The sequence below is a fragment of the Orcinus orca genome, chromosome 2, assembly GCF_937001465.1.
Source record: "Orcinus orca chromosome 2, mOrcOrc1.1, whole genome shotgun sequence".
NCBI classification, from domain to species: Eukaryota; Metazoa; Chordata; class Mammalia; order Artiodactyla; family Delphinidae; genus Orcinus; species Orcinus orca.
This window is the reverse complement of record NC_064560.1, coordinates 18,389,127-18,413,871: the sequence shown is the minus strand read 5'-3', so window position 1 is coordinate 18,413,871 and position 24,745 is coordinate 18,389,127. Positions and strand designations below refer to the sequence as shown.

The window sequence follows — 24,745 nt, the reverse complement described above, 5'->3', positions numbered from 1 at the left end:
ACTTTCCCAAATATACTGTTAAGTGAATATATTGTTAAGTAAGCAGTGTAATACCATTTATGTAAAACAAGTAGAAAAAGACCCTCTCTATATTCATTTATGTAAAAAGGGGGAATAGCAATATATATGTATAAAATACCCTCAGACACATATAATATATGCCTCTGGTGATGGGAGCTGGTGACTAGAGCATGGGAGTGAGAGGGAGACTGAGATTTCAGAATTTACAACCATGTAAATATACCTTTTCTCCCCTCCCCTCCACGTTAAATTGCTCCAAAGTTTTTTGTTTGTTTGTTTGTTTTTTTGCGGTACGCGGGCCTTTCCGGTTGCGGAGCACAGGCTCCGGACCTGCAGGCTCAGCGGCCATGGCTCACGGGCCCAGCCGCTCTGCAGCATGTGGGATCTTCCCGGACCGGGGCACGAACCCGTGGCGGACTCTCAACCACTGCGCCACCAGGGAAGCCCGCTCCAAAGTTTTTGATATGATTATTTCAGCTTAAGTGTCTGACAGCTTTATTGAGTTATGCTTCACATACCATTTCAGTGTACTCTTGAATGGTACAATTCAGTGGTTTTTAGCGCATTCACAGGGTTGTACAAACATGATGACAATCAATACTAGAACATTTTCATCACCTAATTAGCAATCACTTCCCATTTTTCTCCAAGTCCTCTCGCCCTGTGCAACCACTGAAATACTTCCTGTGTCTGTGGATTTGCCTATTCTGGATATTTCATGTACGTAAGTGGAATCCTAAAACATGTGGTCTTTTGTGACCAACTTTATTCACATAGTGTGTTTTCAAGGTTCATCTGTATTGTAGCATCTATTAGTACTCCATTCTCTTGTATTACAGAATAATAATCTGTTGTATGGATGTACTGCATTTTATTTATCCATTTATTGCTCGATAGACATTTGAGTTATTTCCACTTTTTTGGCCTTTATGAATAATGCTGCTCTGAACATTTGCGTCCAGGTTTTTGTGTGGACATGTTTTCTCTTGCATAGGAGTGGAATTGCTGGGTCATATGGTAACTATGTTTATATAAATCACTTTTGTGATTATTTAACTTATTATTATTGACAGCCATACATACTTAGAAATGGTGCTCTAAGTGAGAAAATCTAATCTAGGAATCATTTTCAAATGTAATGAAAATTTCGTAAATGTTATTGTCATAAAATATTGTCATAATGTTATCTGGAAACATAAGTAAACATGAATTTTTATTTTTCAATTTTTTTTTAAATTTGGAGACTATGATTTATTTTTAGGGGCCATAGGCACAGTACCTGTGTGCCAAAGTGTTAAAAACCCTAACATTGCATGAATGGACCCAGAAGAAAGCTAGAGGAAACTTTAGTAATGTGAGATTTGAACTTTGCAGGTGCTCAGTAGGACATAGTCTCACTGACTGGGGATGGAAGTGGTCCTGACAGGACACCAGGTGAAAGACATGATGTGGCACAGGAATGAAAACAAGACTCATATGTATTCTTGTGAGTTGTCTGACAGTTTGGGAAGTGGAGAAGAACAGTGTGGTGGTCGTGGTCTTGTTTCTTTCTTTGCCCTCTCTCTTTCACATCCTTACATAAACGCTCCATGAGTAAATGATCATTTAAACAATTGAAATAAAATGAAGACTTCTCTCACCTTGGTGTCCACATTTTCCACCCATCTAAGAATGGATTATCACTGCACATAAACCCATTCTATCAGGAACCTGTTGGTCTCAGCAGAGAAGTCAATGCCAGTCTGATTCTGCTAAAACTTCAATAAAGCTAAAAGGTAATCTGTGCAACCATTAAAATAATTTATAAGCAGGGTGTGTAGTATGATTCTATTTTTATAAGGGGAGGAAAGGAATGTGAAGCAGACAGTGACAGCTTTTTGATAGACAGTTACAGAATAGTCCCTACCTTGAAGAAACACTCATAATCACAGTTGAGCATGGTTTAATCCTCTAATAGAGTTCTGAAGTAATGCATAAGAGGGCACCTTACCTAGCTTAAGTGGGCCCAGAAAATTTCTTGAAAGCAGATATTCTGGGCCAAGGCTGAACTATCAGTAGGAGTTAGGGGAATGGGTGGAAAGGGGGAGGCAAGGAGAAGAGAAGAATTTTAGGTACAGAAAACAATGAGGATAAAACGGCAGGGTGTGTGAATCAGCCTGTTGTGTTCAGTGACCTCTAAGCAGAGAAGTTACCAGATTATGATGTCAAGGAAGGGAGTCCCATGAGAAGAGCAAGGTGGAGAGGTGCTTTAGTCCAAGGTCAAACCATGGAAGCTTGGTGGGCCATGTTGCCAATGAGCTTAAACTGGATGCTATCTATAGTGGACAATCACAAACAGCTTTCAGTACCAGAGTGACATGGTCAGCTCTGTGGTTTACGTAGGTTATTTTTGTTTCCTGAGTGCCAGGTCCAAGAGTCTAACTTTCTTGAAGGTCAAGAACTTTGTTTATTGACCACTGTATCCTCAGCCTAGTACAACGCCTGGCATGTATCTAAGTATTCACTAAGGATGTTAGTAAGGCAGTATAGTTGTATATTGCAGTTGAGGGCAGGGGTTACAGCACGGGTCTGAATAGCTCCATGACCTTAAAGCAAGTTTCTTAATCACTCTGTGATCAGTTTTCTTATCTAGAAAATGGGGAGAACATTGGACCCTACCTAATCAGTTTGTTGGGAGGATTAAGTGAACTTACATAAAGCACTTAGATTTGTGTTTGGCTTATAGTAAGTACTGTGTAAATATTAACAGTTGTTAGTATTTCTTTGATAAAGATTAATACAAACTGGAACTGCTGAGGGCCTGATCTCAGAGCATTCATAGGGTTGCACAGGAATGGATGGATTTAAGAAGTATTGAGTAACACAGATAGGATGTGTGAATAAGGGTGAGACGGAGTTAAGGTTAATTTTCTGATTTAGAGCTAGAGCTTTAGGTTTCCCCCTTCCCCCAGTACACACACACACACACACACACACACACACACACACACACACACACACACACACACACACACACACACACACAGGAACTACTGCTAATCCATTCTCGGTAGTTAGAGGAAGTTTAAGGCTTGTAGGTGGAGTCCCTGGTATGTTGAAGAAAGAGGGTTGATTTAGTGTGGCACACCCTCTTTTGGGTTTTTGTTTGGCTTCTCTGATTCTTTTTCTTCCCTTCCTTGGACTCCTCTTGAGTTCTTTTCTTCACAGGACAGAAACGTAAGAAGGGCCCAGGGCCACCTCCGGTTTGTGGGCTGGGACCGTGCAGCTGGTCTCCTCCCCTTGTCTCTTTTTTCCTTTCTCTCTATGCATTCCCCCCTTCTCCCCACTGTTTCCCTACCTCCTTTTTTACCACAGCGGGACACAGGACGAAGAATGTTTCCTCCTTGTTTGGCCTTGGCTACAGACTAGCTTGGTGCTTCACAGTCCTAGTAACGAGGGAAAACTTTGGGGAAGATGTGAAGGCATGTGCCGGAAAAGTGCTCCCTTGTGCAGTTAAATTTAACTTTAGAGGTTTCTCTTTTTAATTCTGTTCTTCTGGTGTGATATTGAAAAGGATTTGGAATCTAGTTAAACTGATGCTTCAGGAAAATAAACCCTTTAATTGTCTTGTGTTTTCTCATATATGGCCTCAGTCTCCAGTTTAAGGAGTGCAAACCACAAGGATTTGGGGCCAAAACCTTTTTATTGAGTATCTCTTGTGCATTTCTCATGATGGAAGTTAACTTTTTGGCTCATTAGGTCCCAGCTTCTTTCTCTCAGCAAATTTAATGAGGCTTCTCAATCTTTGGACCACCCTGGGTTATAAATAATTTGTGCTAAAAGCTTTTTATTTCCTAGAGTTTGCAGTGAATGCACATATGCTGTGGAGTTCCTTGTCTGGACAGTCATGAAAAGATGGCAGCCAGTGTTTATTGTTCTCACCACGTGCCAGGTTCTGGTCTCACCCCTTCCGTGCAGCATGCTGTCTAGTTGTGTGTGCTTTAGAAACAAGTAACTGACCTTGTAGAATTCATGCTAATGTTACCGTTGTTTTTAATTAACAGATTTCAACACTAAACTTGCACAATGTCTTTGAAACCAAGAGTAGTGGATTTTGATGAAACCTGGAACAAACTCCTCACGACAATCAAAGCTGTGGTCATGTTGGAGTACGTGGAGAGAGCAACATGGAACGACCGCTTCTCGTATCCTTCCAGTGGCATGGATGCCTGCACTGATCAACATGCTAGGTTCATAAGCTTGTTGAAAAGTGACAACAGGTTTAAGCTTTCCTAAGTGGAAGAACATGCCAGTGTGACTATTTTCATATATATTATTGTTCACATTTCCAAGTTCATTGCCTGTATGTGGCAGTCAACAATCTTTGATAACCTTTTGCTCAACAAATACTTTACTGAGCACTTAGTATATGTCAGGCACTACTTTAGGCTTTGGGAGTACATTTGTGAACGAAGCAAACTACTTTCCCTTCATTCTACTAAAGGAAATAGATATTAAATGGATGTAAAACACAAAACCTGATGCCAGTGCTTCTAACAACAGGTTACATCCCGTGGGGGGACGTAAAGCAAAGCGAGGGCATGAGCGTGGTTGGAGTGCGTGTGCGCGCCTCTCTAGATGGTGGTCAAGGAAGGTCTCCTTGAGGATGTTGAGGATGTCGAGGATGGCGATACTTGAGCAGAGTCTGGAACCGAGGGAGGGAGCAGGTCACACAGAAACCTGGGGGGAGTGTTCCAAGCAGAGAGCAAACAGCAAATTCAGTGGCTCTGAGATGGAAACGTTTCTTATTTGGGTTTTCTACATTTGTGATTTAGGGGTTTTATATGAAAATATAAATTTATGGTTTCCCTAGGACAGTCTGAAACCTGCTGTCCTGCATTCCTACATGACAGCAATCTTTTTTTAAAAAATACATATATATATATACACACACACATACACACACTGTACATGATATGTATAATGTATGTATATTATTATAACATTATTAATAATATTATTTTATATATACATTATATATGTAAAACACAGTGCAACCTCCAGCACCCAGGCTATAACTCTGGCACCAAAGGAGAAAACCACAGTATTACAATACTGTAGTTTCTTAGTATTGGGGAGGTTAAAGGGGTCTCTAGGAACCCTCAGCCACAGGTAGCTGGAGCAGAGTGGTGGGTGGCAGCCTCATCAACTCTGCCCAGTGTTTGCCAGGGGCCACGGCTGGGAGGGCCTGGGAACGGCCTGTGCCCTGGCAGACTCCTGAGCCGCCTCCGTCTTCCACCACAGGGACCACCACACACACCACATTCCAGGGCAAAGAAGGGGCATAGGGTCGAGGCCTGGTCTCTGGGCCTGAGTGCCATGGCAGTGCCCCAGGGCCCTGAAGGAGGCCTTGTGGACTGGGTGGACACTGTAGGGACCAGAGATTCTTTCCCCCAAAAGGGAAGGTGAGATGTGAAGGTATTATTACCAGAGTGCGCGTGGAGGTTCCGAGTCCTCTCACGCGCTGTGCCGCCCTCTCCAGCAGTGTCCTGGGGCTGAAGGATGGCTGCCCTCACTGTGCGAGGTGTGTGTTCTCTAGAAAAGCTTGGATTTCATAAGACAGTGATTCAGCTTGTTCTCAATGCCTAACCTAATTGTCAATATTAAACTGAATGTTGATGCAAGAACAGTGAAGTTCTTTGAATTCATTACAATTGCAGTTGTCAGTAAGAAACATTTGTTAGGGTACCTATGTTCTAGGCACTACAGATACAGAAAATGATGGTAACATTTCTAGAAGGCTTCAGAGTTTGCAAAGATCTTTTATATTTTTAATATAGAAACAAGCCTATAAGATCAGTGGGGCAGATATAATAGATGAGGAAACTGATACTCAGAGGTGAAGGGACTTGCCCCGGGTTATGCAGGTAGTCATTCATGGAGCATACAGACTTGCATACAAGATGTCTAACATCTAATTTCCTGTACTTTCCATTGTATCTAGATGATAATTGTTATGGAGTCTGTCTTTGAAGAGCTTATTTTTGAATTAGTCTCTTAAATTTTTTTTGTGGAACATCATGAATTGTTTTTGGTGGGAATCAGTAAAAACTGAGAAGGGGTTAAAGGTTACTTGTGTGTTAATGAGGTTGGGCTAAGCACATACTCAGGTACTTTTAATGCTGTTTTAACTAAAATAATGAGCAGAGAGAGGAGAGAAAGAGTTGGTCATAGAAGATTACAAGAAAAGAGAAAATGAGCATAAGGTAAAGAAAATAGAGTCATTAAATGTGTTCTTATTCTTCTACAGAATATACAGTTAATTGCTGGTTTATAAATGGTTTTGAGATAGCTCACTTCCTTTGAAAGTGCCCCTTCAGTTACTGATATTTCTAAGATGTTTATTGTTTGATCCATCTAAGATGGTTCAGTTACTCTTGACCTGGTCACGAGTTTTCTCCTCCTCCCGTGAAGTAAAAAGTATCTACAGAAACAGTAAACTGAGGAGTGGAATATCATTTTAAATTTTATTATGAAAAATAAAGGAATGGAATATCATTTTAAATTTTATTGTGAAAAAAGTAGCATTTTATTATGATTTTATTTATTATGTAAAATAATGTTCCTAATTGTTCTAAAGCCAGATTCCCTCCTTTTCCCTGTTATTTTGCCCTAGAATATAAGGTTGATATCTGATACTCAGATATTTTATGTAGAAATTTTAGAGGCTATAAATCTTTAATATTTTGAAACTGGAAAAGAGCCCTCCCTACAAATTGTTCACCACCATATATTAATACTTGATCTTTTACAAAGCATTTTTTGAGGTGTATGAAATATAATGCATACATAAGTAAGATATACATGTAGAGTTGAGCAAATAATTATAAGGCAGACACCTGCATTATCACCACACAGGTTAAGAACCAGAACACTGCTGGCATCCACCAACCTTCCCCCACCAGCTGCCCCTCTCAGTTCACAAGCCTTCTCCTTTCCCTTGGAGGTAACTACTATCATATTATTCTCTTGTTTTTTAAAGAACAGCATGATTGCTTATATATATAGCCTTAAACAATATTGGTTAATTGTGTTTTGAACTTTGTATAAATGGAATCATACTGTGTACATTCTTTTGTGTCATAATTTTGTCTTTCAACATATAATGCATGTGATTAATTTGTTACAGATGATCTTGTAAAATATATATTATTAGCCCATTTTACAGTTGAGAATATAGTGGCCCAAGAGGGTTAAGATTGACTTCCCGATATTGTAGGCTAGATGCTGGGATAAAAATGCTCAAGTCTCCTTACACCCTTGAAGTGGGTATCAAAGAAACCTGGTCTGCCAGCTGAAGTGTTTAACCTGTGTAAGTATGGAACTTAGTGAACCCCTGTCTACAACATTTTTACTAAATATAACCTCTGTAAGGGCACAGATACCCGTCTGTTTTGTTCACTGCTGTATTCCCAGTATCTGGTACATATAGACACCTAGCAAATATTTGGTGAGTGAGTAGCTACTGTCAGCTGAATGCCATGAAGCATACTGTACGGATGAAAGAAGTAGCGTTAATATTTAGCTAGTTCTCTTATTGTGTTGATAAGAGGGCTCTTAACCCTCATCCTTCATAAATGTACTGGGTCCAGTTATGTATGCAAGGCATTCTGGTTGATAGGTAATGTAAATAGAAGACATCAGTGTTTTCTTTTGATGCATAACAAATTACTACAGATGTAGTGGCTTAAATTTAGTGTTTCACTCTTTTATTATCTCCCAGTTCTGTAGGTCAGAGTCCATCGTGTGACTAGGTTCCCTGCTCAGGATCTCACAAGGCTGAAATCGGGGTTGGCTGGCTGTCTTCTCATCTAGAGCTCAGGGTCCACTTTTAAGCTCATTCCTGTTGTTTGGCAGAATTCAATTCCTTACAGCTATAGGACTGAGGTCCCGGTTTCCTACTTGACTTTTGGCCGTGAGCTGCTCTCATTGACTTACGGTCACTCTCCAGTTGTTGCTTGTGACCCCCTTCCATCTTCACAGCCAGCAGTGGTGAGTCAAGCCTTTCCCCTTCTGCAGCTGGCGCAGGGGGGCAGGGGCTGGTAGGGATCTGCCTTTGAAGGGCTCATGCGATTAGATTAGGCCCATCAGGGAAGTCCAGGATCATCTTCCTATTTTAGAGCCAACTGATTAGTAATCATAACTGCAGCTGCCAAGTCCCCTTGCCATGTAAAGTAACTGGGCGTGCTCTCTTATATTCACAGTCCCAGGGGTTAGGGAAGGAAGTCTTGAGAGGCCATTTTTAGAATTCTGCCTAACACAAGTAATAATGATGCTCTATAACAGAAGCTCTGTGACAGCTTAGGTGCAGTCTAGGGTCGTTTGGGACTTACTCCTTAAGAGGTATATCAAATGCTTATGATATGATAGAGGCTAGGTGTAGATGTACATTTACTATTTGCTTCCCTGGGTTGGAGTTCTTTGGTTCTTTTGGTTTACGGTCGACCCTTGAACAACACAGGTTTGAACTGCACAGGTCTGCCCATACTCAGATTTTTTTCAATAAGTATACTGTCGGTCCTGTAACCACGGGTATGGAGGGCGGACTGTAAGGGGCTTGAGCATCCTCGGATTTTGGTATCCACAGTGGGTACTGGAACCAATCCTCTGTGGATACTGAGGGACAAGTGTACTTGTATTCATGATTTTCTGCCTTTTGGTAGCTGTTAGGACAATTTCCAAACCCCAGCAGTGTAACATAGACGGTCTCCTACTTAAGGACAAGATAGATTCTAGTGAATAAATGGTTTTATGTTTAAGTCCATAGTGACTCAGTGAGGGGTTATTTAAGATTGCTTCCCTGAATGTAATTCTCCCAGGTACGAAAACCTGGCTCTAAAACTATTGTCCTTATTTCAAATACATATTCTATGAGGAGTCTTTTTCAAACATAGAACAATTTTGACTGCATTGAAAAATGTTGAGGTGGGAAATCTCCATCCTTGATGATCTTCACAAGTGTTAGAAGGAGGACCTCTTAGCAACCTTGGCATCTACACTTAGCAGCCCATCAGTCTTTCTTAGATTGTGTGGATTGGAAAAGGTTGTATCTGTAGTCATCCCTGGTTGGTGCATCAGTAACAGTTTCACTCCCTTCTTCTAAATTATGTCAGAGTTCTTTTATTTAATGAGTCATTTTTTTATCCTTGCTTGCTAATTGATGATTTTATAGATACTGCATTTTTTACATGTCACATTTTTATTTTTTCACTTACGAAATGTCAATAAAATTTTTCATTTTTTATAGTTTTGTATTGTCAGTTCTTTTTTGACCATTATTTTACCATTTTCAATTTTAAGGTAATCTTTACTTTTATTCCCATTGCAAAACATTGTTTTTGACCCACTATGCAGTAGAGTTAATAGTGTTAAAACTAAAAATTAAGCCCAAGCATAGGAAGCATCTTTTAATAGAGAAAATGAACTAAAATAAGTAATTTGCTGCTTACCAGCACTGCCTTTTGGTTGTAACAGAGTTCAGAGCTCTTGCTCCTGAACATATTTTGTTTCTGACTTTGAGAATTTGTAAGTGGAAAGTTTGTACATACAGGTATCTTTCTATTCCGGCTCCCAGAAAAGATGACTTGGAGAAGACAGTGTTTAAATCTAAATCTGACCACCTACGTTATTTGCCATTTCTGTTTTTTTAAAGTATCTTGTCTATAACCAAATCATAATTGAATGCTAGAGGGTTGAAGAGTGCTCCTCTTGGGTGCTCTTCCCAAGGCCTAACCATTTCCAGAGTGGTTGGGTATTTGAACAGGTTAAAGAAAAAGAACATATTTAGGTATATCTTTTAGGCAGTTGAGTGAAATTATGCAGTGAGACTCCAAACTATTCTGAGTTAAAATATTCATTTAAAAAATTTATTAAGGTGGACTCCATTAAAAGCAATACATGAGTACATTCTCACTGAGGAAGAGTCAAACAATATATAAGTCCTGTATGTGGAGTGAAATGGGAAAGTCTCCCTGGATTCCTACCTTGCACAGATCCCTTTCCCTCAGCAGAGAGAAGGGAAGCCCTATTAGGTGAATTTTGCTGGTCATTTCTGTTTACATATACATGCAGTGGCTATATTGAGACGTTAACTTTGTTGATGTAAAACTTTTGAGCACATAATTAGCATATCATGTTGAAATTATGGTACTGAATTGCTGATTTTTCAGTATCAAGTAAGTTGTGTATTCTAGAAATGTGTATATATGGCTTAAGGGAAGATTAGAGGAGCAAATATCATCATCATGTTGGATGGAAGTTCTGGAAGTAGGTATTCAGAACTTAAAGATAATAAATGTGTCACTTCTGATTGTTGATCTAGAGCCTGGCCAAATTTAGTCATTTAAAAAAATTTTGTTCTTTCTTTTTTTTTTTTGGCAGTGCTGTGTGGCTTGTGGGATCTTAGTTCCCTGAGGGATTGAACCCAGGCCCACGGCAGTGAAAACTCCGAGTCTTAACCACTGGACTGCCAGGGAATTAAAAAAAATTTAATTTAAATTTAAGTATGATATACGTGCTGACTGGTGAATGTAAAGGTGAATTCTCACAAAGTGAGCACACCTGTGTACCCAGTAAACAGAGTGCTCCTACCAACCAGGAACCTCTGTTCCGCAGTCGCTGAAGTTAACTGCTGTCCCGGCTTCTACAACACCTAATTCTGACAGCCCTTTTACATCTAGTTTTACTAGGATAGGCTTGGATCAGTTAAGATTTAAATTATGTCATGAACTAGGACTATTTTTTCTAAAGGCATTTTTAGCTGAAACCTGGAGGGACCCCAGGCTGATCCGGGAGCTCATGTAGTACCTTACTTTGAAGCTCCTTCTCCATTGATGACTTGTTCCCTCTCCCCTCCACCAAACCATGTCAATTCTCTATAGAATTTGTGTCCAGATAAATTAAAAAATTTTTCTTTCTTAGGTAGTGTATATTCAAGTCTCTACTTTCTTTGTAATACAGGTGAATATTTTTTATGTTATTGCTGAAAAATAGCTCTTATATCTGTACTATTTTATTTAATCTTCCAGTCTATAAAGGTTCATTATGATATCTAAGTTGACTTAAAATAACTTAATAGTTTCTTTTTTTTTTTAACATCTTTTTTGGAGTATAATTGCTTTACAATGGTGTGTTAGTTTCTGCTTTATAACAAAGTGAATCAGCTATACATATACATATATCCCCATATCTCCTCCCTTTTGTGTTTCCCACCCACCCTCCCGATCCCTAAAATAACTTAATAGTTTCTTATTGTAACTTTTTTTGCTATAAAGAAACCTGGCACAGTGATATTACACTATTTGGGTGATATTTTTGCTTCACCATGTTTGTTTTTTAAGTATGTAAATAAAATTTTAAATATTTAATATAATAGTAATCGAACAAATATATATACATGGATACATGGAGATATTTTATTGGTTACTAATTACAATTAAAAATAAACAATGAAAGAGTTTGGAGGGAACATAGGAAAGTCTGACTGAGGCCTCCCAGACAATGACATCACGTGGAGAGGGCTGCTTGCTCTTTTTGGGGTGAGGATACAAGGTAAAGAGTCAGAGCATGTGAGGTTGATTTCCCACCTCCCTTCTATCACCATTGTGTCGGGTAAGTGTCTTTCATTCTGTGTATGTATCTATATAATCCTAAACTGCAAAAATGAAATAAGGATTTTTCATTTTTTAATGCCAGACTTGAGTTAAATCTTTTGTTTTAAAGTAGTATCTTCAATGAATATGAAAACCTTAACAATTTAACTAGAGATATCTATGCTTTATGTGTGGCCTATCCTGAACCCCTTGGAGAAAGACTTTATACAGAAACTAAGATTTTTTTGGAAAATCACGTACGGCATTTGCACAAGGTAAGGATTGATATATACATGATGTAAATGTGTTTATGGCTACATAGTTATTTGACTAGTTCACTGTTTTCCAGTGCAGAACTTGTATCAGGTTAAGGTTATTTGTTTTGTTTCCTAATTAGCATTTTTCTAATATGTGTATAAGAGCTTTGGGTCAAGCTCTGTGTTAGGTTCTCCAAGGGAAGTCAGTTTAGTTGCTCCAGATCATACAACTAGTAAGTTAAAGAGTAGGGTTTCAAATCAAGATGTGTTCAATTTGAAATCAAGTGCTTACATATATCCTCTGGATGGTGTTTATAGAACCAAGTTTTCTTTACTGTTGCTTCCCACCTCTTGGTGAATCTCTGTCTTTATATTCAACATTTTAGCTGCCTCTTCATATCCTATATAAGGTCTTTAAAAACCTAGAATTAAAAAGGAGAATGGTAAATTAAAAAGTATGATAGAAAGCCTCTGTGACCAATTATTTTGGTCAGTGTGCCATGTGCATGAGGGCGACATCACCGACTTGATCTCTGTATAAGCAGTGAATGAATTTTGTAGTATTTGGCTACACGCAGCATTTCTGACTTCTTTTGGATTACTGATCTTATCAGGAACTGGATGAGATCATTTATTCTTTGAACTAGAAACTTGACTACCTTCTTTTCCCCCCCAGTATTTTATTTTATTTATTTTTAAAAATTTTTTATTTTATATTGGAGTATAGCCAATTAACAATGTTGTGATAGTTTCAGGTGCACAGCAAAGCGACTCAGCCATACATATACGTGTATCCATTCTCCCCGAAACTCCCTTCCCATCCAGGCTGCCATATAACATTGAGTAGAGTTCCGTGCACTATACAGTAGGTCCCTGTTGGTTATCCATTTATTTTATTTATTTTATACATCTTTATTGGAGTATAATTGCTTCACAATGCTGTGTTAGTTACAGTTGTACAACAAAGTGAATCAGCCATATGCATACGTATATCCCCATATCCCCTCCCTCTTGTGTCTGCCTCCCACTCTCCCTATCCCACCCCTCTAGGTCATCACAAAGCGCCGAGCTGATCTCCCTGTGCTATGCTGCTGCTTCCCACTAGCTATCTGTTTTACATTTGGTAGTATATATATATATGTCGATGCTACTCTTGCTTCACCCCAGCTTCCCCCTCCCCCAATGGTGTGTCCTCAAGTCCATTCTCTATGTCTGCATCTTTATTCCTGCCCTGCCACTAGGTTCATCAGTACCATTTTTTAAAAAAATTCCACATATATGCGTTAACATATGGTATTTGTTTTTCTCTTCCTGACTGACTTCACTCTGTATGACAGGCTCTAGGTCCATCCACCTCACTACAGATTACTCAATTTCATTTCTTTTTATGGTTGAGTAGTATTCCATTGTATATATGTGCCACATCATCTTTATCCATTCATCTGTCGATGGACACTTAGGTTGTTGCTTCCATGTCCTGGCTGTTGTAAATAGTGCTGCGGTGAACATTGGAGTACATGTCTCTTTTTGAATTATGGTTTTCTCAGGGTATATGCCCAGTAGTGGGATTGCTGGGTCATATGGTAGTTCTATTTTTAGTTTTTTAAGGAATGTCCATACTGTTCTCCATAGTGGCTCTATCAATTTACATTCCCACCAACAGTGCAGGAGGGTTCCCTTTTCTCCACACCCTCTCCAGCATTTATTGTTTCTAGATTTTTTGATAAGGGCCATTCTGACCAGTGTGAGGTGATACCTCATTGTAGTTTTGATTTGCATTTCTCTAATAGTGATGTTGGGCATCTTTTCATGTGCCTTTTGGCTATGTGTATGTCTTCTTTGGTGAAATGTCTATATAGGTCTTATGCCCATTTCTTAATTGGGTTGCTTGCTCTTTTGATATTGAGCTCCATGAGCTGTTTGTATAGTTTGGAGACTAATCCTTTGTCTGTTGCTTCATTTACAAATATTTTCTCCCATTCTGAGGGTTGTCTTTTCGTCCAGTTTATGGTTTACTTTGCTGTGCAAAAGCTTTTAATTAGGTTCCATTTGTTTATTTTTGTTTTTTCATTACTCTAGGAGGTGGGTCAAAAAAAGATCTTGCTGTGGTTTATGTCAAAGAGTGTTTTTCCTGTATTTTCCTCTAAGAGTTTTATAGTATCCGGTCTTACATTTAGGTCTTTAACCCATTTGGAGTTTATTTTTGTGTATGGTGTTAGGTAGTATTCTAATTTCATTCTTTTACATGTAGCTGTCCACTTTTCCCACCACCACTTATTGAAGAGGCTGTCTTTTCTCCATTGTATGGTCTTGCCTCCTTTGTCGTAAATTAGGTGACCGTATGTGCATGTGTTCATCTCTGGGCTTTCTATCCTGTTCCATTGATTATATTTCTGTTTTTGTGCCAGTGCCATACTGTCTTGATTACTGTAGCTTTGTAGTATAGTTTGAAGTTGGGGAGCCTGATTCCTCCAGCTCCGTTTTTCTTTCTCAAGATTGCTTTGGCTATACGAAGCCACCATCACCCTGATACCAAAACCAGAAAAAGATATCACAAAAAAGAAAATTGTAGACCAATATCACTGATGAACATAGATGCAAAAATTCTGAACAAAATACTAGCAAACAGAATCCAACAACATATTAAAAGGATCATACACCATGATCAAGTGGAATTTATCCCAGGAGTGCAAGGATTCTTTAATATACACAAATCAATCAATGTGATACACCAAATTAACAAATTAAGGAATAAAAACCATACGATCATCTCAGTAGATGCAGGAAAAGCTTTTGACAAAATTCAACACTTATTTATGATAAAAACTCTCCAGAAAATGGGCATAGAGGGAACCTACCTCAGCATAATAAAGGCCATATATGGCAAACCCACAGTAAACATCATGCTCAATGGTGAAAAACTGAAAGCGTTTCCACTAAGATCAGCAACAAGACAAGGATGTCCACTCTTGCCACTCTTATTCAACATAGTTTTGGAAGTCCTAGCCACGGCAATCAGAGAAGAAAAAGAAATAAAAGGAATACAAATTGGAAAAGAAGAAGTAAAACTGTCACTGTTCACAGATGACATAATACTATACATAAAAAATCCTAAAGATGCCACCAGAAAACTACGAGAACTAATCAATGAATTTGGTAAGGTTGCAGGATACAAAATGAATGCACAGAAATCTCTGGCATTCCTATGTACTAACAATGAAAAATCAGAAAGAGAAATTAAGGAAACACTCCCATTTACCATTGCAACAAAAAGAATAAAATACCTAGGAATAAACCTACTTAAGGAGGTGAAAGACTTATACTCAGAAAACTATAAAACACTGATGAAAGCAATCAAAGATGACATAAACAGATGGAAAAATATACCATGTTCTTGGATTGGAAGAATCAGTATTGTGAAAATGACCCAAAGCAATCTACAGATTCAGTGCAATCCCTATCAAACTATCAATGGCATTCTTCGCAGAATTAGAACAAAGAATTTTACAATTTGTATGGAAACACAAAAGAACCCGAATAGCGAAAGGTTATCCATTTTAATTATATCAGTGTGTACATGTCTATCCCATACTCCCTAACTATCCCTTTCCCCCATCCTTCCCCCCTGGTAACCATAAGTTCCTTCTCTAAGTCTGTGGAAGCTTGACTACCTTTTGTTAGCCCTGTGACCCTGGACAGCTCACCTAACCTACCTTGTAGATTGAACTTCATGTTCCTTTATCTGTAAAATGGAGATAAAGTAACACAGTCTGTGTAATAATATGTCTAACCCTGTACATGACTAGGAGTAGATCTTTTTCAAATGGTAATAACCCATAAGTAGAGCACAATTGATCCTGTGATATTTCCCTTATAACATTTGAAGAAAAGCTCAGTTTTTCAAAGCCTATTTTATCTATCTGTTTATTTTCTTTTATTTTGTTTTCATTGAAATGTAGTTGACATACAATATTTTGTAAGCTCAGATTTTCAGAGCCGATTTTATCTGTTTATTTTCTTTTCATTGGAATATAGTTGACATACAATATTTTGTTAGTTTCAGGTGAACTACATAGTGATTCAACATTTACATACATTATGAAATGATCACCAAATTAAGCCTAGTTACCATCTGTCCTTATACAAAGTTATTACAATATTATTGACCATATTCCTTGCACTCTACGTTACATCCCCATGACTTATTTATTTTCTAACTGGAAGTTTGTACCTCTTAATCCCTTTCACCTTTTTGGCCCCCTACTCCAGCCTTCTCCCCTCTGGCAACCACCTGTTTGTTCTCTGTATCTCTGAGTCTGTGTCTATTTTGTTTTGCTAGTTCGTTTGTTTTTCAGATTACACATATGAGTGAGATGATGCGGTATTTGTCTTTCTCTGTGTGACTTATTTCACTTAGCATGATACCCTCTGGGTTCATCCACGTTGTTTTAAATGGCGAGATTTCATTCTTTATATGGCTGAGTAATATCCCATTGTATATATATATACCACATCTTCTTTATCCATTTGTCTATTGTTGGACACTTAGGTTGCTTATGTGTCTTGGCTATTTGTAAGTAATGCTGCTATAACTGCTATGAACATTGCGGTGCATGTATCTTTTTGAATTAGTGTTTTCTTTTTCTTCAGGTAAATACCCAGGAGTGGAATTGCTGGCTCACATGGTAGTTCTGTTTTTAATTTTTTGAGGAACACCCTGTTTTCCATACTGGCTGCACCAGTTTACAGTCCCATCAGTAGTGCATGAGGGTTCCCTTTTCTATAGATCCTTGCCAGCACTTGCTATTTCTTGACTTTATTTATTTATTTATTTTTGGCTACGTTGGGTCTTCGTTGCTGCACACGGGCTTTCTCTAGTTGCGGCAAGCGGGAGCTACTCTTCATTGTGGTACGTGGGCTTCTCATTGTGGTGGCTTCTCTTGTTGTGGAGCACGGGCTCTAGGCGCGTGGGCTTCAGTATTTGTGGCACGTGGGCTCAGTAGTTGTGGCTCGCAGGCTCAGTAGTTGTGGCACACGGGTTTAGTTGCTCCACGGCAAGTGGGATCTTCCCGGACCAGGACTCGAACCCGTGTCCCCTGCATTGTCAGGCAGATTCTTAACCACTGTGCCACCAGGGAAGTCCTATTTCTTGACTTTTGATGATAACCATTCTGACAGGTGTGAGGTTATAGCTCATTCTGTTTTTGATTTGCAGGAAATGCTCTACTTTTCATTTTATATGGCAGATACATTTTAGTGTTCTAGTATGTGCATTTATCAGTTTATGAAAGTGGTTTTAATGACAAGTAATTTAACTTAGTCTTAACATTTTTCATATGTTAGTTTTGAAGTTAAAGTTCTGCTGTTGTGAGCTGGTTAGCTTTGGTTATAATATACTAGATAACTGTGTGAGTCATTTATAAATTTTGCAATTTTATGTTTTAACGTAGGTTGTAAATGTGATTTTTAAAAACTTTTTATTTTGAAATAATTTTAAGCTTATAGAAAAGTTGCAAAAATAATACAAAGACTTCTCAAATACTTTTTACCCAGCTTCATAATATTAACATCTTGCGTAACAGTGGTACAATTATTAAAACCAAGAAATTAACATTGGTATAATTGTGTGATTGAAAAATTACAATTGTGAAGTATTTTATGAAAGTTTAGAATATTTATATAATTGTATACCATATTTTCTCTCAAGTCCAGTGACAAAAAAAGAAGTTGGCTATTATGTAGATGACAAAGTAAATTGTTAATATAGCCAACAGAACTGAAAAGTTTCACCTGTGAGAACTTTTTAAATTACTAAAGTATTGCATTATGTTGTAGATCATTTAGAACATACTGATAAGGAAAAAGAAAATAAACATCACCCATAACATACCTCCGGAATTAACCACTGTTAATACTTTTGATATATCTATTTTTAAATATATCTTTTTTTGATACATATTAACAAAAATATAATTTGATATATGTCTTTTGCATATTTTTGTTTTGTGTAGACTTCCATTTTTTATTAGAAAATGAAGTCATGTTGTATACTTTATAATGTGCTTTTTGCTTTTAATAATATTGTAGGTCTCTTTCTTTGTCATTAAATAGACTTTTGTAATTCTGGCAGTGATTGTAAAATTTTTCATTTTGTGGAGATACTGTGATTTGTTTAAATATTCCTATATTGCTGGGCATATAGATTATTTCCAGTTCATAAAGTTGTGATTATAAACAATACTTCCATGAACACCCTTGTAGCTAAGTTATTCTTGTGTTACCAAGTTTTTTTTACAGGGTAAGTCCCTAGACGTGGCATTACTGGGTCATAAGTCATGAACATTTCCCTCCATATCTCTGTGTTCCGAATTGGTGGATATGGAGGCCCGGCTGTAGGGACTTGAGCACCTGCGGATTTTGGTATCCATGGTGGGGTCCTGGAAACAATTCCCCACTGATGTTGAGGAACAACCGTAGTAAGAAATTGTTCTTAGATTTATATTCTATCCAACCAGCAGCAGTAGTTCCTAAGTGGGCCCTATTCCCCAGCATTATTAATAGTGGTTGCGATTTTTAATTTATTTACCATATGATAGGCAAAAAAGTACTATTTATAGGCTATTCCTATCATCATGAGACTTAATTGGTAAAACTCCAAGTTTAAAAGCATAGCTTTCATCAAGAGTTAATTGGATGAGTGTTGAGGTCATGTCTTGCCTAAGGTCACGCGGACGGTTGATGGAAGAACCAAAGTAAGAGCAGCGGTGGCCTCGGGAATGTCTGTCCTGTCCAGTGGATTTTTATTGTTAGACTGGATTTCCATTAAAATTAACTTTTTAAACATCAGCCCTCAGATTTCAGTTTGATTTTCATTTTTCAAAAAATAGTAGGTTTTTATTAAATAAATATAAAATAACTTATTTGGGGAATATGGAAAATGTGTCAATTTTCATAAGTAGTCTTATTCACAATAGTGAATAATATGAGGTGATGACATAACTGCAGGCTGATCAAAAGTGATGGACGTGAGGAAACACAATAGAATTACATTCTGTTTTCATCTGATCTAATATTCTAGCCCAAAGAACAGCATCAAACCATTATATTTTGTTTTTTTATCTTAGAGAATGAAACAGTTACTCTCTAGTATGGACGCTTCACTTTGATATCTAAGATTCACATTTTTTTCTATCTCTTTAATTGTTACTAAAGATAGTTAAAAATAAGAATGTAATTTGTAAATGTAATATATAGTGCTTGAATTATGTCACTTATTTAAGAACATTAGTTTTTGATAAATTTCATAGCTTACAAATGAAAATGATTAGTGCTTTCTGAGTAAAAAGTATTTTTCTTCTTTTTTTAGAGAGTTCTGGAGTCTGAAGAGCAAGTACTTGTTATGTATCATAGGTACTGGGAGGAATACAGCAAGGGTGCAGACTATATGGACTGCTTGTATAGGTAAGTACACTTTTAGACTCTCGACAGTCTAAACAGTATTGCCTGCATTTGGTAATTGCAGGAGTTTTTTGTTTTTACTACCTACTACCCATGAAAATGAGCAGAACTAAAGCATTACCTGATGTATGGACTTTTCTCTGCTATGGGGAAAGGTCTTTAGTGTGGGTCATGTGGGTATTTGGGAGCCAGGCAGTGTATGGAAACTTATTCTGTGAAAACTAAAACTGTATTTGATGGCATAGCTCTGTTTCTTCAGTTGTCTGGGACTGTGTAACACACATTAAATCTTGACAGATCCGAAGTGAAACTTCAGCTTGGATGAAACTTTTAGTGAATCTAAGCTCGTGCCCCCCTCTAGCATGCTCTTGTTTGACTCTAGGGTTCAGCATTTTATGTTTCATGGAAGTACCTGGCAGTTTTCTCTTGACGTTCTCCCGCCCTTTCCTCTAGACGTACTGAATTACTGGCAGTGTTGTGATGCCTTGTGGTCTCATATCATCCCGCCTTTCCTTGTGCTATTCTGTCTGTCTGGATTGCTTTTCTTCCTTTCCCTGAATGACTAGTTCCCATTCCCCGCTCTGAACTCCCCTCTCCTTGCCTCAGTCTCCTGCTTAGATCTTTGGTGTTAACTGCCACTCATGTATGTTCCTGTGGCACCCTGGGCTGGTCCTCTCTAACTCATTCACGTAGACGGTGGAAATAAGTACAGTACCTAGGTACACAGGCAGAGACCCATTTGTTGAAGGACAGTGGATAAATAGGGAATAGTGCTGTTAAGCACCTGGGCCTTGTGGCCTGTGATGGTTGCAGTGATAATTTTGCCCTGTGCATTGTGGCTTGGGCCACAGATGAACCCCTGCCTCAGTTTCTTGCTGGAGAAGAGGAGTAGAGCTAGGTCTCAAAGCGTTTCCTGCACAGATGCATGGGGCCAAGGCATGGTCGCCTTGGTGTGTCTGTCCTTTGCTTTACTGGTTCGTATTCCCTTTGGTTTTTATAACAACACTGGACTTTACTAGATGTAAGCTGCCTATGTTGGAAACTGGAACTCACTTCTAAATGGCCAGTAGCTCTATTTCCTCTTAGAAGAGCAAAATATAATAAAACCAGAAACCAGCAATTGCTAACATGGGCAAGGTTCGCTGGGGCTTTGGCTTTTACAGAACATGTCTGCCATCCATTAAACATCCTGACATTTGATTTCCCCCCTCCATCCACCAAAGTGGCCTAGTCATAAATAAAACTTTAAGAATTCCTTAGCTAAACCGTGGGGGAGAGCGGGGGGAGTTTTAAGGATCAGAGTGAGAGCATACGCGTGTTTTTGTCACTGCTGAGAAGCTGGGGCCACTGGTATATGGATGACAAAACAGTGCTTCGACTGTGTGCCGTGCAGTGGATCCCTCGTTAGCTGAGATACTTCAGTAAAGATTCAAGTTGTTTTTCTGTTCTTTCTTAGTTTTCTGGGGCACCGTTCTCTTGGTTCTCCTGCACCTCTCTTTACCAAAATCAAATTGGTATTATTGAAAGTAGTACTATTAAATTGGTACTGTTGATGAGCTTTTATTAAATTTTGCAATATATATGATATATACACATATGTATGTGTATATATAAAGCCATATGAGATAGTTGGTTTTTTACAATGGAGGAAAACTAAGAGTCAGAGAGGTCAAGGTCCCTGAGCTGGAAAAATTACAAGGGCAGAATTTAAACCCAGATCAGTCTGAATAAATCCATTTAACTTCTTCATTCTACCTAGCCTCATTCTAGAGAGTCATTGCAGTCACTTACATAGGTTCTATTCTCATCCTTTAGCTACACTCTGCATTCTTTCTAGGATGATCTCTATTACTCCTGGTTTTAGCTACAACCTATATATTGATAACCACCAAAATAAATGTTTATTGAAGGTGGTCTAAGTTTCAGAGGAATATTCTTACCTAGCTACCTGTACCTCCAGGATGTTCCGTGGGTACATCGTACTACTGCAGATGTTCACAACTGAGCTTGTTATCTTTTACACACACGCTGCCCCAGAAATACTCATTTTGGTTAATGGTAGTCCTGGACATCCAGATGTATAGGCCGGAAGTCTCAGTTATCCTTCACCTAGGGTTATCCTCTCTACCTGACCCCTCTTGGTCAGATCCTCCAAATGTCTCTTAAATTTATTATTTCCTTTGCAGTGCTATTATAGTATTGTAGTTCAAGCTTTTTATTGTTTCAGACCTGGACTATTATTGATAACATCCCTGTAACCAGTCTCCCAGCCTTTGATTTCTAATTTATTCTATTTAGTAAACTTCTCAAGTGCAAATTTGATCACCGTCCAAAATCACTTAGTAACTTTCCACTGTCTGTAGTAAAGACTTAGAACCAATGGCTCATGGGATTCACTTATAGAGTGTTTTGTTTGACCTCTGTGGGGTTGGCTTCATGTGACTGATTTATTTAATTATATTGGTAGACTGGGTGGTGAGATCCTTCTCATAGAGGGTACATTTGATTAGATAATTAGATAAAAACTGTAATTAGTATAAAAACTAGATAATTAGATAAAAACTGCTTGATAGTCTTTGCTTGTTGGGTAGTAGGTTATCCAGGCTATCTCTTGTTATTAATCTTAGTCTATAAGGAAATCTGTGTGAAGAAATGTAAAGGAAAAAAATCAGTTTTATTTCAAAGCATTTTTCGGTATTATTGTTTTGAAGTAATTTCTAGCCTTTTCTTTACTCTGATTGATTTATAAGATGGATATGCATTAGCATAGGTGACTTAAGGATTCCAATTTTAAAGAAAAATAATGATGCTCCTACGCCACCTTTCCTGCTGCTACATATCTGTTTAGGCCCTGTGGGCCCTTGAAGTGGGATACTTAAAGTATTACCTTGAGAACTAACGACTCTTGAAATCCAGTAGGTATTAGTATGGGAACAGTTCTTATAATAGATTTTTTTAAAGATAGATTGAAATGCCTGATTTCTTAGAGGCTTCACAGTTACCTTAGGCTATTAGTTCTTGTTAGTTAATACTGTTGTGTTACTGCTGATACTCCAGAAAAGCAAAGGATACTTATCAATCACTTTGTTGCCAGAATAAATTATAAAAACATGTACTACTGCATGAGTTAGACCTGAGCAGAACAGTCAGGTATTGACTGTGTGGTAGAGTATTGACTATTTAAAGAAATTATTGAAAGTTATTTTACTTTACGATTTCCTAGAATATATATCTTTATTTAAAAACAAATGTGTGGTTAATAAATCTCATTGTAAAATACTACAGTGACTTAGAAATTAAGAATGGCATCTGAATCAAAGTGAAAAATTATGCTACTTACATTTTAAATCATATCTATAAATTATTTTAAAAGCTTCTCTATCAAGCTTAAACTGTCAAGAGTAGAAATCTAATGAGAAGAATATAGATGATGAAAGTTAGTGTAAAATTTATTCCATGCGGGAAAGAGAATAGTGACTTGTCCTATCAGATATAAAACGTATAAAGCTCCACTAAAACAGTGTATTGGCTGTGGAATATACACACAGATCTCTAGTGAATCCAGACTTCTGCAGATCTAGCAGCTACTCTTCAGAGTCAGCAAACTCCTACGCTGAGAAGTTTACACTTACTGTATAGGAATAAGGGGGCTGCTGTAGGCTTCTGAATAGGGAGTTGATATCCTGAAAGCAGAATTTTTAGGTAAATTGGATATGCCAGAAATGGGAAATAGAGATCAGTCATGAGAATGTTGCACATGATCCAAGCAGAGAGTCAACGAATGGCATTGACAGTGAAAAGGAAAATAATGGGAGGAGGTGAGGAATAGTGTGAGAGAACAGGAGGACCAGCTGAGTAAAGGAGGTAAACGGAAGGATGAGATAAGTGATGCTAATGTTTTAGGTAGGATTACTGGGATGGCCATGGTACAGTGACCAGAAAAGGAATGGTTTGGAGCAAAGGGTCTTATAGAAAGGCACATGTAATGGTGCAGATATGACTAAGTTCCCCCTACTCGGCACTTTTCACTGTTGATATGTTAACATTTGTTTATGTTTTTATGTCCTACCAGATGGGTAAGCTCTCTGGGCAGAGACTACATTTTTGTTTTTCGTTTTTCTATCCTCAGTGCCTTGTCGTACCTGGCATGCAGTACGCACTTGGTCAGTACTTGCTGAATGAGAGTGGGAGACCTCGTGAGTTTTCTGGCCCAGCTCTGCCACTTAGTAGCTGATGGACCTTTGCCGAGTTCTTTAAGCTGTCTAAGCTGCAATTTTCTTACACGTAAAATGAGGATCCTAATAGTACCCCATATATCTACCTCCTAGTATTCAGCCAGCTGCAATGCTTACGCCTGTCTCTGACACACGATAGGCGCTCCATAAGTGTCAGTGATTACTTTTATTTCCTGACATTCATGCTTTTATGATCTGTCTCCAGGCTGCTTTTCCAAGTTTGTGTTCTAATGTTAGCTTTTGCCATCCGTGCTGCTGGAACGTTACCCGTTTATTCATTTCGTAATTCGGAGAAGTATTTTTCGAGGACTGCCTGTCTGCCTGCCACTGTTCTGGACACTGTCTGCCAGACCTCACATTCTAGAGAGGAGGTGGATGTACAAAACCAGTAGACAAAGAAAAGAACAGGATTATTTCTCATAGTAGCAAGTGCTGTGAAGAAAACAGTTATGTATTAGATAGTTACTTCATTGGGGGTGGGAAGTGAAGGCTAGTTTGGTTTGGGGTCAGGTCAGGCCTGAGAGAGGTGTGTTTGAGCCGAGACCAGAGTGACAGAGGCCAGAGGTGAAATGCCCTACCCCAGGGAATCTGTTTCAGGTGAAGCAGCCGTTTCTCTCCAGCTCTTGCTTCCGTCTCAGTCCTGTTCCCCTTTTCTCAGCTGGAAGGAGTGGTGGAAGCACATCAGGAAATTATTAGGGTTACAGTGAGAATGGAAGGGAAAGCTAAATGATATTTTGAAGGAAATGGCTTTGTAACCAGTGGACAGAAGAGACTAAAATGTCACATGGAGCACCAAGGTTGTAAGCCCTGGAGTCCAGAGCTGGAAGTGAGTGAATGTGGGAGGGAACTTGTGTAAGTGGTGGTGGCCGTAGCGCTTTATTATTTTTCATCGTCTGCTAGGATTGTCAGTGGAGTTATGCAGTTGAAATTTTTGTTTTCTTTGCTTGCAGTTTCAGTTGTCTGAACATTCAGCAGACCTTTCATTTTGATTCAGTGAACGTGGGAAAGTGTGTGTTTTAATACAGAGATTTTGTGGTTGTTGCCTAAATACTTGTATTGTCAATAGCTATTTTCACCTTGGCAGAAGCTGTGAAACGAATAGTTTTAGGTGTTGAGCATTAAAGGCCTTGTGGTGAAATCTGGG

General features: G+C 38.4%; 1 protein-coding gene across 5 annotated transcripts in view; it reads left to right on the top strand.

Moving 5' to 3' along the window:
- The window catches only part of CUL2 (cullin 2), an 83,346-nt gene that overhangs the window by 11,724 nt on the left and 46,877 nt on the right, over window positions 1–24,745 (top strand). For 3 of the 5 annotated variants that reach the window (XM_033439298.2, XM_004275901.3, XM_004275903.3), the window contains exons 2-4: window positions 4,065–4,205; window positions 11,824–11,926; window positions 19,275–19,369. In XM_033439298.2, coding sequence (XP_033295189.1) covers window positions 4,087–4,205; window positions 11,824–11,926; window positions 19,275–19,369 — 317 coding nt within the window. In that variant the 5' untranslated portion in view covers window positions 4,065–4,086. Of the gene's footprint in view, window positions 1–4,060; window positions 4,206–11,823; window positions 11,927–19,274; window positions 19,370–23,495; window positions 23,563–24,745 lie in introns of those variants that run through there. The other 2 variants (XM_049705561.1, XM_049705562.1) reach the window with 2 other exon arrangements.